Source organism: Mustelus asterias, chromosome 3, assembly GCF_964213995.1.
Source record: "Mustelus asterias chromosome 3, sMusAst1.hap1.1, whole genome shotgun sequence".
In the NCBI taxonomy this organism is placed as follows: domain Eukaryota; kingdom Metazoa; phylum Chordata; class Chondrichthyes; order Carcharhiniformes; family Triakidae; genus Mustelus; species Mustelus asterias.
Genome location: NC_135803.1, coordinates 42,400,280 through 42,420,948, shown reverse-complemented (window position 1 = coordinate 42,420,948; position 20,669 = coordinate 42,400,280). Strand labels below are relative to the sequence as shown.

The following is a 20,669-nucleotide window of genomic DNA, read 5'->3' as shown; positions in this document are numbered from 1 at the left end:
CCGTCCTAAAATCCATATAGACTACATCCATAGCCCTTTCCTCATCAATTTTCTTTGTCATCTCTTCAAAAAACTCTATCAAGTTGGTGAGACATGACCTTTCCTGTACAAACCATGCTGCCTGTCACTAACTAAGCACATTTTCTTCCAAATGTGCATATATCCTGTCCCTCAGTATCTTCTCCAAAAGCTTACTCACCATTGATGTCAGGCTCACTGGCCTATAACTTGCTGGATTATCCTTGCTTCCTTTCTTAAACAAGGGAACAACATTGGCTATTCTCCAGTCATCTGGAACCTCGCCTGTGGTCAAAGAGGATGTTAAGATATCTGTTAAGGCCCCAGCTATTTCTCCCCTTGTCTCCTGCAGCAACCTGGGATAGATCCCATCCAGCTCAGGGGACTGGTCTACCTTAATGCAATTTAGGATACTCAACAGTTCCTCCTCTGATATATTGATGTTCTCAAGAGCGTTCACACACCTCTCACCACAACATCCATCTTCTTGGATGAAGAGGGTATCCTTCTTCTTGGTGAATACCGATAAAATGTACTCATTAAGGATTTCACCCACTTTGCTCTACCACTCACCTTAGTGTCATCTGTGAATTTTGACACACTACGCTTGGTCCTCAACTCCAAATCATCTATGTAAATCATAAACAATTCGGTCCCAACACTGATCCCTGAGGCACACCACTAGTCACTGATCGCCAACCAGAAAAACACCCATTTACCCCCACTCTTTGCTTTCTGTTAGTTAACCAATCCTCTATCCATGCTAATACATTACCCATAACACCATGCACCTTTATCTTATGTAGCAGTCTTTGGTGTGGCACCTTGTCAAATGCAAAGGGTCTTGGTCTGAGTTAGGATCCGGACAGCAGACTTGCTTAAGTTTATGTGGGGTGAAGAGTAGATGTGAGAGCAATAGGTAGTTGGCCCATTGGTCATTTGACCCATTCGTGCCTTTGTAACAGTATCAAAAAGTGCAACATTTTTTCTGTTAATTTTAAGCAAAACTAAATCATCAATTAAATCATTTGCATTGAAGTTTATCCATGTATGTTGTTCTCACTCTTAGTTTCAACACTAATATTTCATTATGATGAAGGATTAAGTAATTATTTCAGGAGCTAACAAGTCTGCTGTTTCTGTGCACTATTATTTTTTAATTAAAATATATAAATACTGGAAATCTAATTCTTCTTATCCCCAGTTGGATATACTCATCATATAAATAATGTGAGATCAATACTGTTACGTTTTAGCCTACTTCAATTATTCTTTTAAAACTGCAATCAAAATACATGCCAATATAATTAGCACATTCAGGCAGCCTTTCTATAGTTCAAGTTAAATAATATAATAATGCAGCATATGAAATTGAGTGGGACTTGAAATGTTAGAGATTACAAATGTCATGGAAATGATTGCAATTGTAAAATGGTTTCAAGTTGCAGAACCGATTGTGTGAGGTATGTGTATATTCTGCTAAATCATTCTGAAATGTTGATCACATTATTTACTTTTTTAGGCTTATTAAAGTGCCTTTGCCGATGAGTTCAAGGATCTTTTTGTTACATTGGCTTCTCCCAGTTTATTTCCTATTTGCTGTCGGATACGACATCTATCAAACTTTAGCACATGGTTGGCATCACTCACTTCCACGATCAGGTAATGGTACAGTCTGATAATGTGCAACATTCAACGTATGCGCAATAAAAGAAGCTTTCACAAATTAATTTTGGTTGCTAAGATTTTGAAAAAGAAAAATGTTTAGGCTGGAACTTTATCGCAGGTATATTTTGTCCAATTTTTATGGTGTTATTTGTTAACAAAAGATGTATGAAATAATTATGCACTCCATTATAGCTAATATAGCTTATGGCAATCAAATATAAATGTATATCTATGTAAGCTTGTGCTGTTTCTATTTGGTATTTATTATCTTCACTGTTCATTTTACAATTTATTATAGTCAGAACTTGAGCTAATGATTGAATGTATTTTATAGCTTGTAAGTATTGACAAAGTCAGTTACTCTTTTCACCTGCGTAATTAATTTCCAGCTGTATTAGGGGTGGCGGGGGAGTGGGCTTTGTAGCAACTTACATCTTGAGGATGGATTAGAAGCCGAGAAGAGTCTGCAAGGTTCTTACTCCAGTAAATATCAAAACAGATTCCGCTATGTTATTTATGTCAGTCGCCAGTATGTACAAAAGTTCCTGTGAAAGAAAATAAATTATCCATGTTATCATATGCATTCCCTTAAGTGATTGGATACAGAAATCAAGTTGGAGGATAAGTTGATGCAGTTGTAAACAAAATGGCCTAAGGGAGGCTTTGTTTTCTATGTACAAAAGTGGCATCCTCACCCTGCACTAATCTTTGTTTAGGCCACATTTGAATATTGTGTCTACTGTCAGGCACTCTTCTGTGAGAACGATTGCAGTACATTGCAGAAAAGACTTTCGTCTTTAACTAAGAAATGAGAAAAACTGAAATTAGAGCACAGATGGTTCAGAGAAGTTCAAAAACATGGCCAGAATTCTCCAGCTGTTCATGCCGGCAGCACACCCCTGGCCCGCGGGTTTCCCGTCGGCATGGAGTTACGTCAATGGGAATTCCCTTTGACAGCGGCGAGACCAGAGAATCCCGCCACTGGAAACACGTGGCTGGGAGGCTGGGAGGCTGGGAGAATCTTGCCCCAAGCTTTAGAGGATATGTTGGAAAACATACAATTTTTGTAAAATAAATTGGATGACTATTAGCATTGGTTTGCAAATCAGTAACTGGAAGGCATCAACTTAAGATTACCCCCAAAAGAACAAAGTGGTTAGAAGATTTACACAGGGTTTTTGTTAGTACTTCAATATGCAGAAATGGAGGCAGAATTCATTATAGCTTTTAAAAAGGAATGAATAAATAATCATTTACAAATACTGTGGGGACTTTGCTACTTACTTGGCAGTTTTTTTCCAGAGAGCCAGCTTGGGTGTGATGCAGCCACCTTTGCTGTAAAGCTTTTATATGCAGAAGACTTTTCAACATACCATACACTGGAAGAAACTTCCATTTGCTTGATGTTTAAGCCAAGATCCGATCAATAGGAATTCAATAATTTCATCCACAGGTTATTTAAACTTAATTCACAATTTACCTGGTTTGAAATACTGTAGTTGTGTAGCTTGTAATTATAGTCCAGCTGCATCAGGGATGTTGATGTTTCAAACAGCACACTCAGGAGATTTTTAAGAACTACTGAAAAATTGGGTATTACTTGTACAAATAAAAATGTGACAAGATTTTCCAGTAAATTCTTCAAGGTTGCTTCGTCTACTCATTGGCAGATTTCTATTTTGTGCATCTTATGTAAAGTACGGATAAAATATTTTGTAGATTTCTTGTTTTTAAATTGCTCTGGAAGTTCATTGTACCAAATGTTTGACTTCAAATATTAAAATGTATGTCATTTGAAGTAATTTACCGAAAATGAATAACACTTGAATAAGATACCAATTCAGAAGTGGCAAGAAGAATAAACTACCGTGGTAATCTTTAATACCTGCACTCTCCAGGACAATCCAGGTGGGGCAGTCAACTCTCTCAATTGACAACATTATGGACGGAATCTTACCAAAAAATGGCAGTGTCAGAGTTTTTGCCAGATCTTATGACACATTGTCAAAAAAACTGTTTCACGCTGTCATTTTGCAGGATGGGGTCCTGGCAGCAAATCTGTACCAGGACAGTGCCATGGCACATCCTGGCCATGCCCATCTCCTCCAGGAGCTATACTCCCCTTTGCAGCTCCAGGCGGATCCCCGTTCACATCTGGGTGAACTGGTTGTAAACCTCACCAATGTGACGTCACATGAACATTTCGGGGGAAGATCTGGTGAGGGGGAAATGGTTAATGACATTAAAATTTGTTTAAATGAATGTAAATCAGGTTCTCGCCAGCGTGGGGGGATGAAAATCAAGGATCGCCTTCTCGCCGGCGAGATTCGCCATTTCCATGTTTCCCCGAATCTGGAGCCCCTACCCCCAACCCTGCCGTCAGAGAGATGCAGGCTCAAGATTGCCCCCATAGTTTAAAACCTTGTCACCGGAATGCTACTGCCCCGCCTGCCACGGAATTGAAGCGGGTGAGGGGTGGACAATGGAAATGTCCGTTGACCTTGGGCGGGAATTTCTGGTCTCATTTGAGTGAGTCCGTAAAATCCCGTCCTGCATCTTTAATTGATACTCATAACTTCAGTGCTTTCTCATCGCAAAACCTTAAACAGGTTACGCAGACACAAGTTTTAAAAATCTTCCATATAAAGTACTACAGAAAAGATAGTCAGCTGCAGGTACTGCTTATGAAATTGTTTTGCACTGAAATTAAAGAAACCTGCAAGTTGAACATGATCTATAAAGTTACATTACAACTGTTTTCCAATGAATTGTTAATGAGTCTGCTGTACATTACTGAATGACATTTATTTCCAAAATGTGTATAGTAGTCATTTGCTGGTCACATATGAAGTATAAATAAACTTATTCATTATTGATAAATCTTGCTGGGAATTGTAGAGCTTGTATTATTTTTGCCAAACAATTCCAAAAGAGCACAAGAATGGAATGTCTTTGTTTTTCTGAACTAATACCTGCAAACAGGAAGTGCATTTTATTTTTTAAAATCAAATTTAAGGATTTGCCTTGTGAGGTCAAAACACAGTATTGTGGATTCAAACAACAGCAGCTGTCACTTGCAAAACAAGTGCTTAAGGATCAGTATTTTACACTTGTTTATGGCAACTGGTTTTAACATTGAGGAGACACTATAATATTAAAGACTTCTACTCAGTGTTGTCTCAAAGGACTATGTTTTTGTTGAACAGATGCCTCTTGTATCCATCAATTGCTCTCTAACTGCACATGGGATACTGATCACTATATACAACCGGTTGCACGTTTTTTAGTTGGCAGAAATATACTAGATGCACAGACGAGTCTAGCAGCATTCATCTGAAAAAAAAGGAATGCCACAGTACTTTGTGAAATACCAGAAAGTGGCATTCCAAGTCCCTCAAGATGTTTTACAATACATTAAGACATCAGGTGGGGATAAAACAATGAACTTTACCTTGCATTTTAAAGAGACAAGTTCAGTACGTTTCCCATGCATCTTTACATGGACTTTTGAATTCAGTACACATTCTTGCTAAAATCAAGATTTGTGCTCCCATGGCTTCCAGCACTTTAAGAGCTGTGTACTAGAGAATGACTTTTTTTAAAAAATGATAAAGGCAGATTGGTTTCCTTGAGATTTAAGCTATTCTACAATTCGGAATTACATTTAACCTATCATAGAACATAGAACATAGAACATTACAGCGCAGAACAGGCCCTTCGGCCCACGATGTTGCACCGACCAGTTAAAAAAAAAAACTGTGACCCTCCAACCTAAACCAATTTCTTTTCGTCCATGAACCTATCTACGGATCTCTTAAACGCCCCCAAACTAGGCGCATTTACTACTGATGCTGGCAGTGCATTCCAATCCCTCACCACCCTCTGGGTAAAGAACCTACCCCTGACATCGGTTCTATAACTACCCCCCCTCAATTTAAAGCCATGCCCCCTCGTGCTGGATTTCTCCATCAGAGGAAAAAGGCTATCACTATCCACCCTATCTAAACCTCTAATCATCTTATATGTTTCAATAAGATCCCCTCTTAGCCGCCGCCTTTCCAGCGAAAACAATCCCAAATCCCTCAGCCTCTCCTCATAGGATCTCCCCTCCATACCAGGCAACATCCTGGTAAACCTCCTCTGCACCCTCTCCAAAGCCTCCACATCCTTCCTGTAATGTGGGGACCAGAACTGCACACAGTACTCCAAGTGCGGCCGCACCAGAGTTGTGTACAGTTGCAACATAACGCTACGACTCCTAAATTCAATCCCCCTACCAATAAACGCCAAGACACCATATGCCTTCTTAACAACCTTATCTACTTGATTCCCAACTTTCAGGGATCTATGCACACATACACCTAGATCCCTCTGCTCCTCCACACTATTCAAAGTCCTCCCGTTAGCCCTATACTCAACACATCTGTTATTCCTACCAAAGTGAATTACCTCACACTTCTCCGCATTAAACTCCATCCGCCACCTCTCGGCCCAACTTTGCAACCTGTCTAAGTCTTCCTGCAAACTACGACACCCTTCCTCACTGTCTACCACACCACCGACTTTGGTGTCATCAGCAAATTTGCTAATCCACCCAACTATACCCTCATCCAGATCATTAATAAATATTACAAACAGCAGTGGCCCCAAAACAGATCCCTGAGGTACACCACTTGTAACCGCACTCCATGATGAATATTTACTATCAACCACCACCCTCTGTTTCCTATCCGCTAGCCAATTCCTGATCCAATTTCCTAGATCACCCCCAATCCCATACATCTGCATTTTCTGCAGAAGCCTACCATGGTGAACCTTATCAAACGCCTTACTAAAATCCATATATACCACGTCCACTGCCTTGCCCCCATCCACCTCCTTGGTCACTTTCTCAAAAAACTCAATAAGGTTATTCCTGAGTATCAAATCAAACTTGCTCTTTTTTGATCCAGAGTATTCAATTCCAGTGCTGGTGAAGAATGGATGAAACATCTGCACCAATTGTATCAACAAGATTCCTCAATAGTTACTGGGATCATTAAGAGACCTCAAGCTTGTGGGGTGGGGAGGGGGGAGAGGGGTGGGGAGGGGGAGAGGGGTGGGGGGGGGGGGCAGGCAACATTGTGTTCTGGAAGATCCTGGTCCAAACAGTTCCACAAAAGACAGCTTCAAAGAAAACTTATTGGATTATTATTCAAGAAAACCAGTGCTATTTCCTCCACCTTTTATATCCATTTCTCCAAAATGCCCCCAGCTACAGCAGCTTTTAGGAATAAAATACAAATCTGCAACTTTACTATTAATTAGGATATTTGAGGTGGTAGTGGACTAACTTAGCTGCACTTCACGGTGGCAGTATTGCAATTTTGGATAGTAATATAATCAATGGAATATGGTAAAGATTATTTCTGGCTAATAATTGTTGGATCACTCAAGGGGTTGGGGAGGCATTTAGAATGCTCCTAAAGTAGCTTCCCATCTGTTTTGTCTCATCTAAGAATTTGAAGAAGATGATTAGTGTAGTGATTCTTAGCTGAATGAAGGGACTTGATATTTTATTCTCATCCTGGCTGCATAAACATATGGTATGGATGTGGAGAGAGGTGGCGAGGTAGAAACAATCTTGTAAAATTCCACCCCTAAGTGTCCAGCTAACATGTAAACGGGAGAGTTCCCCATCTGCTTTTTGGTTGAGTTTTCACTCCCAATCTTATGGATTTAGACATTGAAAATATGGTTAGACTGTTTTGAGCTGCTGCAGGCAGCCTAAAGCAGGAGCTATTGCGCATGTGCAGACCTCTAGTTCAGACAGAGAGCTGCCTGGTGGTTGCCGCTGCAGGCAGTCTCAACAAACGCCTCTCCCCCCCCCCCCCCCACCCCAACCACAATCATGGGGGCTCATGGCAGATTGCTTGAAATCCAGCCCCCGCCACCCCCACCCAGACCGATCGCGCCCCCTACAATGATCACGATGCAGAGCAGCCCCCCGATCCTTAGTACGGTGAATCTTTTCAAATGAAAACAAATTAGTTCCCCTCACTACCTGAAATAACTGGTTGTTAGGTAGGGTTCTGTTTTCCTAGCTAGAGGAATGGTCCCTTTGCCCTAATGGTTTCCAGACCAATCTGGTTTCTCTCTTGGTACTTGGGAGTAAAAGATTTGTTATCTAAAGACAGTTTCAATCAACTCATCAATCCTTCTGCTGTCCACCCAGAATAATTTGGAAATCTGAAGCCATTGTGCAACAATGGTGAAATGGATGGGTTATTCACACCAACTCACAATGAGCTGGCTTCTGTGGCTCTCTTTTGTTAAGTATTAAACTCAAATACAGTGGGCATACAAGTCTATTGACTTGGAATTTTTGTATAAGTCCACAAATAGGTGTTAATTCCACAGATTCCATCTTGGTATGTCCAGTCAAAGGTGCCACTCCACCCACAGCTGTTTACAGTTTCAGTATTTCCACCAGCCTGTTCAACATGAGCTAATCCTGTGTCTTTCTGGAAATCACAAAAGGTCACCTAACCCTTAGCAGCCATCTTTGCAGCACAACATCGACTTTTTAAAGTCAATTTCAAAGAAATCCACATGGCACAGAGCTCAAATCCTGAAAGTTAGGAACGTTATATCCTTAGTGGGCTCATAACATCACCTGAATCCTAGTTAGACACTTAGCTTACAGTGAAAATGGCATATAATGATCATAATGTACCCACAAAAAAGGAGTGCAGCTTGTGACTGGGAAACATATCAATCTACCTATCAATTGGTCAAACCAGGTCGGTCAAGGCAGCCTTGAGGAGGAGTTCATAGAATGTATCCGCGATAGCTTCCTTGAACAGTATGTAATGGAACTGACAAGGGAGCAAGCTATCCTCGATCTGGTCCTGTATAATGAGACGGGAATAATTAATGATCTTGCAGTTAGGGATCCTCTTGGAAGAAGCGATCACAGAATGGTTGAATTTAAAATACAGATGGAGCATGAGAAAGTAAAATCCAATACCAGTGTCTTGTGCTTAAACAAAGGAGACTATAAAGGGATGAGGGAGGAGTTGGCTAAGGTAGACTGGGAGCAAAGACTTTATGGTGGGACAATTGAGGAACAGTGGAGGACTTTCAAAGCGATCTTTCACAGTGCTCAGCAAAAGTATATACCAGTGATAAAGAAGGACTGTAGAAAAAGAGATAATCAGCCATGGATATCGAAGGAAATAAAGGAGGGTATCAAATTGAAAGGAAATGCATACAAAGTGGCAAAGATTAGTGGAAACCTAGAGGATTGGGAAATCTTTAAGGGTCAGCAGAAAGCCACGAAAAAAGCTATAAAGAAAGGTAAGATGGATTATGAGAGTAAACTCACTCAGAATATAAAAACAGATAGCAAAAGTTTCTACTAATATATAAAATGAAAAAGAGTGGCTAAAGTAAACATTGGTCCTTTAGAGGATGAGAAAGGGGATGTAATAACTGGAAATGAGAAATGGCTAAGGCATTGAACAGGTATTTTGTGTCAGTCTTCGCAGTGGAAGACACAAATAACATGCCAAAAATTGAGGAAGGCTATGGCAGGTGAGTACCTAGAAACTATTATCATGAAAGAGGTAGTTTTGGGCAAGTTAATGGGGCTAAAGGTTGACAAGTCTCCTGGTCCTGATGGAATGCATCCCAGGGTACTAAAAGAGATGGCGGGGGAAATAGCAAATGCACTAGTGGTAATTTACCAAAATTCGCTGGACTCTGGGGTGGTTCCCGCAGATTGGAAAGCAGCAAATGTGACACCACTGTTTAAAAAAGGAGGTAGACAAAAGGCAGGTAACTATAGGCCAGTTCGCTTAACTTCTGTAGTAGAGAAAATGCTTGAATCTATCAAGGAAGAAATAGCGAGACATCTGGATATAAATTGTCCCACTGGTAAGACGCAGCATGGGTTCATAAAGGGCAGGTCATGTTTGACTAATTTGGTGGAATTCTTTGAGAACATTACATGTGCATTGGACAATGGGGAACCTGTGGATGTGGTGTATCTGGATTTCCAGAAGGCATTTGACAAGGTGCCGCACCAACGACTGCTACATAAGGTAAAGGTGCAGATAAAGGTGCACAGATGCCGCACCAACGACTGCTACATAAGATAAAGGTGCAGATAAAGGTGCACAGATGGAGTTTAATCCGGATAAATGCGAAGTGATGCATTTTGGAAGAAATAATGTAGGGAGGAGTTATACAATAAATGGCAGAGTCATCAGGAGTATAGAAACACAGAGGGACCTAGGTGTGCAAGTCCACAAATCCTTGAAGGTGGCAACACAGGTGGAGAAGGTGGTGAAGAAGGCATATGGTATGCTTGCCTTTATAGGACGGGGTATAGAGTATAAAAGCTGGAGTCTGATGATGCAGCTGTATAGAACGTTGGTTAGGCCACATTTGGAGTACTGCGTCCAGTTCTGGTCGCCGCACTACCAGAAGGACGTGGAGGCATTGGAGAGAGTGCAGAGAAGGTTTACCAGGATGTTGCCTGGTATGGAGGGTCTTAGCTATGAGGAGAGATTGGGTAGACTGGGGTTGTTCTCCTTGGAAAGACGGAGAATGAGGGGAGATCTAATAGAGGTATACAAGATTATGAAGGGTATAGATAGGGTGAACAGTGGGAAGCTTTTTCCCAGGTCGGAGGTGACGATCACGAGGGGTCACGGGCTCAAGCTGAGAGGGGCGAAGTATAACTCAGACATCAGAGGGACGTTTTTTACACAGAGGGTGTGGGGACCTGGAATGCACTGCCAAGTAGGGTGGTGGAGGCAGGCACGCTGACATCGTTTAAGACTTACCTGGATAGTCACATGAGCAGCCTGGGAATGGAGGGTTACAAACGATTGGTCTAGTTGGACCAAGGAGCGGCACAGACTTGGAGGGCCGAAGGGCCTGTTTCCTGTGCTGTACTGTTCTTTGTTCTTCTTTGTGTTACGGGTAATATATTAGCATGGATAGAGGATTAGTTAACTAACAGAAAGCAAAGAGTGGGGGTAAATGGGTGTTTTTGTGGTTGGCGATCAGTGACTAGTGGTGTGCCTCAGGGATCAGTGTTGGGACCGCAATTGTTTACGATTTACATAGATCATTTGGAGTTGGGGACCAAGTGTAGTTTGTCAAAATCCGCAGATGACACTAAGTTGGGTGGAAGAGCAAAGTGTGCAGAGGACGCTGAAAGTCTGCAAAGGGATATAGATAATCTAAGTGAGTGGGCGAGGGTCTGGCAGATGGAGTACAATGTTGGTAAATGTGAGGTCATCCATTTTGGTAGGAACAACAGCAAAATGGACTGTTATTTAAATGGTAAAAAATTGCAACATGCTGCTGTGCAGAGGGACCTAGGTGGCCTTGTGCAGGAATCTCAAGGAGTTGCTTTGCAGGTACAGCAGGTAAATAAGAAGGCAAGTGGAATTTTGTCCTTCATTGCTAGAGGGATGGAGTTTAAAAACAGCGAGATTATATTGCAGCTGTATAAGGTGCTGGTGAGGCCACACCTGGAGTACTGTGTACAGTTTTGGTCTCCTTACTTGAGAAAGGATATACTGGCACTGGAGGGGGTGCAGAGGAGATTCACTAGGTTGATTCCGGAGTTGAGAGGATTGGCTTATGAGGAGAGACTGAGTAGACTGGGGCTATACTCATTGGAATTCAGAAGAATGAGAGGAGATCTTATAGAAACATATAAGATTATGAAGGTAATAGATAAGAAAGAAGCAGGGAAGTTGTTTCCACTGGCGGGTGAAACTAGAACTAGGGAACATAGCCTCAAAATAAGGGGAAGCAGATTTAGGACTGAGTTGAAGAGGAACTTCTTCACACAAAGGGTTGTGAATCTGTGGAATTCCCTGCCCAGTGAAGTAGTTGAGGCTACCTCATTGAATGTTTTTAAGGCAAGGATAGATACATTTTTGAACAGTAAACGAATTAAGGGTTACGGTGAGCGGGCGGGTAAGTGGAGCTGAGTCCACAAAAAGATCAGCCATGATCATATTGAATGGCGGAGCAGACTCAAGGTGCCAGATGGCCTACTCCTGCTCCTAGTTTTTATGTTTATGATGAAACATAGTTAATGCCTATAGATGCTTCGCTGAAAGAACTTTTCACAAAATTGGTGGACACAAGTTGGCATGGTTCAATTTAGGAGGTAACAAACAGGGATTATAAAGAAATGCCATTTTTTGAACTAGATGTAGACAAATATGGCTACTGAAATGCAAGGTGAATCTACTAAGAAGGTCCACGAGGGAGACCAGATAACCACATCTGTGGACAAAACAAAATCACAGACATACCAAAAGATAGCAATCAAATTACTGCATTAACTCAAAAGGAAAAGGATGTATAAGCCAGACTATCAGTAATAATCATAGAATCCCTATGCACTGAAGGAGGCCATTTGACCCATCGAGGCTGCACCGACGCTGACAAGGGTGCCTTCCCTAGGCTCTCACCACCAACTAAACATCGGCCTCCTCTCCCGCCCTATCCCTGCATTCACGTCTAATCCATCTAACCTGCACATCTTTGGACACTAAAGCACAATTTAGCATGGCCAATTCACCTACATTGCACATCTTTGGACTGTGGGAAGAAACCAGATGACCCAGAGGAAACCCACGCAGACACAGGGAGAATATGCAAACTCCACACAGCCCGTCACTCAAGGTTGGAATTGAAATCGGGTCCCTGGCACTGTAAGGCAGCAGTGCTTGCCACTGTGCCGCCCAAGCTGGTGAGATGTTTAATATATCCAATAGTCTTGGTATCTAAATCTCTTGATTTGCTTGCTTTATGAAGTGACTAATCACAAGCCAATAAAGCTGATGAAAGATCATCAACCTGAAATGTTAATGTGGTCCCTTTCACCACAGATGCTCACTGACCTGCTGAATATTTCCAGCATTTGCTGTTTTTATTACTAATTAAGCTGACTTTGTCAAGTTAATTTACAGTAATGTTGACAGTCTCTTGTCTATTAATGAATTCACTCGTTCACAATTCTGTGCAAAGATTCTTTCCACTGTTATAAATTTCTGACGTATTGTCCAATATCTCTAGCCTCTCATTCCTCACCCACCAACTCCTGAAAACAGCCTGCTTCTATCGACCCCAAATTAACAAGAGTAGATTCTATATGTACAGTATTTCCAGTTTTCATTTTTTTAATTAATTGAAAATTATGCATTTTGTTACTACATGATCAGACAAAAACTAGTGAGACTTCAATAAATTTATCATTAGTCAAATGGAAACATGCACAATCCACATCTTGTATATTATTGCAGACATTTGTCCTGCTTTGGTGTTTTTTTAAATCTAGCATTAAGGGCAATTCCATCCAAAACAGCAATTTTCAATGTCACAGCATGAATTACTATATAGCAGCTCATGAGCTAAGAAGTGAAGTGAGTTGATGCTGACCTTACTATGACACATTTGAAAAATGCAACATTATTCAAGGCATTAAAAAACTTGCAGACTGGGCAATTGAGTGGTAAATTAACTTGAGCAGAAAAGCAAGGTGACGCACGTAGATAGGAAAAACAGAAACATCATCTATACCTTACGGCATAAGAAACTGAGTGGAAGAAGAGCAAATGGATCTGGGGATACAGATGAGCAAACTAAAAAGCAGCGTTGCAAGTCAACAAAGCAATTAAAAGTGCCAATAAAACACTGGTATTTATTTCAAGGGACACATAACTCATAGAAAATTAACTTATGCTAAAAATGTAGAGAAGCCTGGTCAGGCTGCACTTATGAGTACTATCCATAGTTCTAGATTCCTTATTGTAAAAAGGATATTGAAGCACTGAAGGCAATATAAATGATTTACAGGATTGGTAGCAATCAGGTAAGGTGGAACATGCTGTGACATTTTTCTTTAGGTAAGATTTAGAGGAGACCTGATATGTTTTTAAAGTTATGAATGGGTTATACCAGGGAGATGTGGAATGTTTCCATTTGTGGGAGAATTTAAAACTACTACTTCTTCTCGAGTTCTATGCCCAAAGGCAGCTCCGACCCACAGTGCCACTTTTTCCACCATGGGTAGGGCAAGGAGACATGTCCCAAATCTACCACAGCCGGAACGATTGGTACTAACCTGATCCACATTGGCCATCCAGACAAGTGAGTTTCCAGCTCCTCAAGGAGTCCAAGTTGCTGCTTTGGCAACATGCACTTTAACATGCCTGTAGTAGCCTAGAGCTAAGAATACCAATGGTAGAGGCTCCAATTTCTTTCCATCACATAGCTGACCAAGAACCTCTCCCACTCTGTGCCATTGGCACATTGGAATAATTTACAAGCTGAGCTTATCTGTTTGACTGCTTTATGATCACAACTTATTGGACATCAAATCCTAGAGTAAGACTTGAACCTGGAGCTTCTGGTTCAGGGGCAGCGACCCTACCCACTGCACCTAAAGACCTCTTATAATCCAAAACTTGGGTCTTTAAATACAACGTAGTTACTAATGTGGAACTCACTAATATTGAAAGTGGATGAGGCAAATAATTTGGATGCCTTCAAAATAAAGCTACGCAACCACATGAGAGAAAAGGGATTAGAAAGATGCGCTGCAAAGCTGAGATGAGTAGATGGAATTGGTGGAGAATCATGTGGAGCGTAAACACCAGCACATGGTAGTTAGGTCAAATGGAATAAACAGCATAGTAATAGACCATGTAATATCAATGCCTGATTCTGCCAATTAACATTGAATTAGATAACTTGCATTTCACATACTTAAATGTTTTTAATTTTAAGTGCATTACTAATCCTAGAGATGTCAGCGTATTAAAATAATCTCAATCAATTCATGCATGAAAGTATGGGTGAGCCAAAATGAGGCATCCAATACTCCTAGATGTAGACCATTCAATCTCAAAACAATTCCTGATGAGGAGTTATGGTGAATATGTTACAGTGAAGATGCTCATTAATCATTAGAGGCATGAAGTAACAAAGAACATAGTAATGGCAAAGACAATAAATTACTTTAGTTATGTATCCAGATAAATCCTTTAGGGTGTAAATTGGATAGGAATATCATTGGTTGCCAGGAACTGGCAGCAATAAACTGGTTCTGATGGCTGCCATCATTTACAATGGAATGCAAGAGGAAAGCATTAAAGGTCTCCTGGGACCAAAGTAATCTCCAGGGAAATTTGAGAAGTAACTAAGGATCTATTGATCTTCCTAAACTTCTGAAATACAGAAGATGGACATCAATGAAGAATAATTCAAAGAGTTCCAATAATCAAAAATGAAACATGGGATTATGGAAGTTAAAAGACCAGTGAAAAATGCTGAAATTTAGAAGCATATTTGATGTTTGTCTAAAATGTGTAGGATGTTTTCATTGCTTTGGAGTCTTACAAATTTTCTAATTCACTTAAAAGGATAATTAAATGAATCAAAACTTGGATCTTCAGAAGAGATTTTAAAGAAAGAATATGGCTCATGGAATTAACAAAATAGCTGAAAATTGGCAATGAACAAAAGGCAACATGATAAATGGTTAAGACTCTGGTGTTCTTGCTGGGGTTTGGGAAGAGGGGGAGCAGGGAGTGGAAATCAGCAACTAACAGTATTGAAGGAGCTGTTGTCAAATCTTCTCATGATACTATTCTTAAATATAAATGTTGAAATGGTCACGATTCTCCCATTGCGACCTGCAACTTTGCTGGCATGTCAAGGTGGGAGACGCGCATCGCCGGCCTTGTACCGAGATTTGCGCATGTGCCGGGAACGCATGCGCATCTCACAGTGCCGGCGAACCGTAGCCAGTCAGACCACGCTGGAAACTGGCGGGAAGGCAGTTAAGTAATTTGAATCTTTTTAAAATGTATTTTAAATATGTTTAGCTGGTCATTATCGGGAACTTTCAGGTCCCGATCAAATCTCCCACCCCTTCAGGAGTACTTCATTCCGGCAGGTTCAGACTAGCTCCCCATGTTCGGGGAACTAGGAGAGATCCCACCGGAATGAAGGGAGGGGGGAAAATCGGGGCCCCTCTGGGGTTCAGGTGGTGCCCCCTGGCCCATAGGCACCCTGGCAGTGCTAGCCTGTGCCCTCTGGCACTGCCCAAGAGGCAACGTGCCTATGCCCAGGGGGCACCTTGGCACTGCCCACCAGGCATCAGACAGTGCCAAGGAGGCAGGGCCTATGGGCAATCGGTGGGGGTGGTGGGGTGTCGCTGCCACGCTGCAGACAGGATCGGTCTGGGATGAAGGGAGGGCAGCGATTGGGGCGGGCTTTGCCACTGCTGGGGGCGGGGGGGGCTGTATATCAGGATCGGGATCACGACTGGGGGCGGGGGGGGGTTGTCAGAGCTGGCCCCGGAATTGTTGTGGGGTCTGCGATCGGGCCATGGAGGGTGCTGGAGAGGCAGCACTGCAGTGGTCCCAGGCTGGTCAGCAAATGGGGAGTCTGACAGATCAGGACCACTGTGCATGCGCAGAGTCCCAGAACTGTCAGACTCCAGCGCGAATAGGCCACCACCTCACCCACGCCGCCCCCCCCCCACCCAGGTTTTTAATGATATTCATGACTGGGACCTCTGCAGTACAGAGAGTGCGGAGATTCAGGTGAGAAGCTGAACTGAAAAAACAGTCGGGATTTAGAACAGTTTTCCTGCCAATTCAGCACTTTTTGGGAGAATCGCGGCCAATGTTTCTACTGAAGTTCTAAATGATTGATGAGTTAAGCAGTACTGGAGAAATTGTGTGTAAAATGCAATCTGTCATCAGAAATGCAAAATATATCAACAATATACATAGTCAATGATGAAGGTGGAAAGCAAACGCTTTGTGATCATTGATATTCAAGCAAAGTAATTCAGTTAGCCTGAGACGGTCAAAAAAACAGCAGTTATATATATTTAAACACTTTAGAACTCAAAGGCAAGACCACAAATAGAATTACATCCACAATTTTCCAAACTTTGCCTGAATTTGTCTCAAGTGCAGCAATGTTCAATGTGCATTTTACCACTGGCAGTAATCCAGCACTGTTTAATTATACTGCATATGGTCGAACAAACTGCAACAAATGATTGGTCTAAAATCTCACTTGAGGCACGTAATATTTGGGTCAGGGCAGATTGCACTGCAAAAACTCTGCAAGGCAACATTAAGATGTAACCATGAGCTCCCGATGAAAGGGGATTCATTATCATCCCACAAGTGGTGTCAGGCAGTGAAACTCTGGTTACTGAAAACATGGATCAGTCCCCATAGCTAACACAAAGGGAGAATATACAGTTACGGAAAAATTGTTTTATAGTTTTGACAAATGGGTGGCAAGAAAATACAATGCTAATTGCAGAAACATTAATGTTAAGCATAAGTGATAAGTAAAACTTCAGTTTTATACCATAGTCACTTACAGCAAATCCTGTTGTTTTTAGGACATAACAAATTCTCTTTTGCATGTGGAGAAGTCCATATAGAAACCCAGCATTTTTTTTTTGATATCGCAATCTTTCTGCACTATGTAATAAAGGATGCCATTAAATTTTCAGACTCAAGGATGTAAGTTCCTCTATATGTACAAGGTTTGAAATAACAAACAGAAATCCTCCAGGTCACAACATTTTCCTGGTTTAATCTGGCCTTCAAAATGGTTAAACTAACTTGCGTAGTTAGCCCACGCTGATACCATTTTCAGAATCTGCCACAAGTTCTAAGTAATAATAGCTGTACTACGTTTAACAGCTGGCAAAATATTCAATAAATGCAGGGTCCTTGACAGCTCCGTTGGTAATTGCCTAATTGAATGTACCTGAGCTATATGGAGCAATAATGTTGCTGCTTTAATCTCTGGTATATGAGGAGTTCGTTGTTTTCAACCAGGGTGACGACTGGGACATTACAATTGCCTTTGTTAATTTCTAGACCAAGGGTCAAAGAAATGGCCAGTATCCCTGCAGAGGTCATGTGAGGACAGGGTAGAATTTGGCTACGATCAAATAGATAGCCCATGACACTTCCAATTTAGCCTCATATATATGAAGAATGGTCACTTGACAAGGCTCCGTGGGAGGGGGGAGCTGTGGAATTATCACTACCTTAAGGAGAAGGGTGGGGAAAAACAGAGAGAGAAAATTTTAGCAACACAGAGAAGAGCTTAAATTTAATGTATTGTACTTAAATATTTAGGTTTACTACAGTATTGAACACTATTCCCTAGTCACTTCTCATCTGGGGGCTGCATCACTAGTATGTACTTCCAATCATCAGTTACTATCCTTTTAAAACCATTGTTCAGGCACTAGCTGTGGGAATGCACTTTAAAGCAGTCCACCTGATAATTGTTTGAAGTTATTCTAGACTGGCAATTTGGGAAGAGATTGGGTTGCTAAGAGGTCAGAAAACCCCATCAAGCAATAGCTGTCATTCTTGCTTGAATTCTTCGCATCAAAAATAGATTGCCTGAAATACATCAAATGTCACTTCAATCAAGCTGAGACTCTCAAAAGTCATTTATATAGGTAATGGATTTATTTAATTTAGTTTAATTGGTTTAACCAAAATAGTATATAGGTAATGGGGTGCATCACTTTAGACAATACTTATTAAATCCTCATACTGCATCATTTTCCTGTGCTGCAAATAATTGGTTAATTTACAATTTACTGTCATTTAAGATCTTTACCTGTAAATTCTCATATTTCACAAGAACACAAGAGATGGGTGCAGAAGTATACCATGCGGTGCGGTCCTTCGAGTCCACTCTGCCATTCAAACAATCATAGGTGATCTTGGGCTTCAATTCCATCTGCTTCTTCCACAACCATCTCCCCCCCCCCGCCATTGCCCATATCCCTTGATATCCTGTGATAAAAAATTGTCTATCCCATCCTTAAATAAAATCCACAGTGCAGTATCCACAACCCCTTATCCTGAGACTGTGCCCTCATGTTGTAGATTCCCCAGGAGAGGAAATAATCTCATCTGTCAAGCCCCTTCAGAATTTTGTATATTTTGATGAGATAATCTTCTTCTAAATTCCAGAGAACATGGCAAAATTTCCTCAGTCTTTCATCTAAGGCAGGGACTAATCTCATGAAAGTTCCCTCTATTGCCTCCAACGCCAATAAATATGGAGACCAAAACAGCGCACAGTACTTAACAGGTGTGGTCTTCCAAAGTCCCATACACTTGTAGAAAGACTTCTTTTTTTCTTAGTCTCCTATCTCCTTGCAATAAAGGCCAACATGCAATTTGCCTTCCTAATTGTTTGATGTACCCAAGTTCCTTGTACTATAAACCCATGTCTCCCTGAACATCAAAACATACCTAGATGGTAACATAATTTCCCAGGATCAGACAGCTTTAAATCAGTGACTCCAATGAATTAGAGGTAGCCATAAAGGAAAGCCTTGTGATTACATTACAAACATAGAACATTACAGCGCGGTACAGGCCCTTCGGCCCTCGATGTTGCGCCGACCAGTGAAACCAATCTAAAGCCCATCTAACCTACACTATTCCAATATCATCCATATGTTTATCCAATAACCATTTGAATGCTCTTAAGGTTGACGAGTCCACTACTGCTGCAGGCAGGGCATTCCACACCCTTACTACTCTCTGAGTAAAGAACCTACCTCTAACATCTGTCCTATATCTATCACCCCTCAATTTAAAGCTATGTCCCCTCGTGTTAGCCATCACCATCTGAGGAAAAAGGCTCTCACTATCCACCCTATCTAATCCTCTGATCATCTTGTATGCCTCTATTAAGTCACCTCTCAACCTTCTTCTAACGAAAACAACCTCAAGCCCCTCAGCCTTTCCTCATACGATTTTCCCACCATACCAGGCAACATCCTGGTAAATCTCCTCTGCACCCTTTCCAACACTTCCACATCCTTCCTATAATGCGGCGACCAGAACTGTACGCAATACTCCAAGTGCGGCCGCACCAGAGTTTTGTACAGTTGCAACATGACCTCCTGGCTCCGAAACTCAATCCCTCTACCAATAAAAGCTAACACACCGTACGCCTTCTTAACAACCCTATCAACCTGGGTGCCAACTTTCAGGGATCTATGCACATGGATACCCAGATCCCTCTGTTCATCCACACTACCAAGTATCTTACCATTAGCCCAGTACTCTGTATTCCTGTTACTCCTTCCAAAGTGAATCACTTCGCACTTTTCCGCATTAAACTCCATTTGCCACCTCTCAGCACAGCTCTGCAGCTTATCTATGTCCCTCTGTAACCTGCCACTTCCCTCCGCACTGTCTACAACTCCACCGACTTTAGTGTCATCCGCAAATTTACTAACCCATCCTTCTATGCCCTCATCCAGGTCATTAATAAAAATGACAAACAGCAGTGGCCCCAAAACAGATCCTTGTGGTACACCACTAGTAACTGGACTCCAGGATGAATATTTCCCATCAACCACCACCCTGTTTTCTTACAGCTAGCCAATTCCTGATCCAAACCTCTAAATCACCCTCAATCCCATGTGTCCGTATTTTCTGCAAAAGCTTACCATGGGGAACCTTATCAAACGCTTTGCTGAAATCCATATACACCACATCAACCCGCTTTACCCTCATCCATCTCTTTGGTCACCTTTTCAAAGAACTCAATAAGGTTTGTGAGGCACGACCTACCCTTCACAAAACCGTGCTGACTATCCCTAATCAAATTATTCCTTTCCAGGTGATTATAAATCCAATAATCAAAGGAGCTGAACATGTAGATAGAGTTATTTCAAGCATCTATATGAATAAAAATGAATCATAAAAAGGTTTTCAGCCTCAAATCAGAATCGCCAAACATATTCTTCTATGGTAGTAATCCTCAAAGGGCAAAGAGCAACATTCACTGTTAAATTATTTTACCATCTCTATTTTAACATGCAAGAGTTAAATTTTACTTACCCAAAGCCAAATATACAAAACCCAAAAAGACAACAATAA

General features: G+C 41.4%; 1 protein-coding gene across 1 annotated transcript in view; it reads left to right on the top strand.

The window, feature by feature from the left end:
- LOC144490399 (uncharacterized) overlaps window positions 1–1,952 on the top strand; it is a 95,613-nt gene extending 93,661 nt beyond the window's left edge. The window contains exon 6 of the mRNA XM_078208147.1: window positions 1,541–1,952. Within this exon, the coding sequence (XP_078064273.1) occupies window positions 1,541–1,697 (157 nt within the window). The 3' untranslated portion in view covers window positions 1,698–1,952. The remainder of the gene's footprint in view (window positions 1–1,540) is intronic.
- Window positions 1,953–20,669: the final 18,717 nt, after the last annotated feature.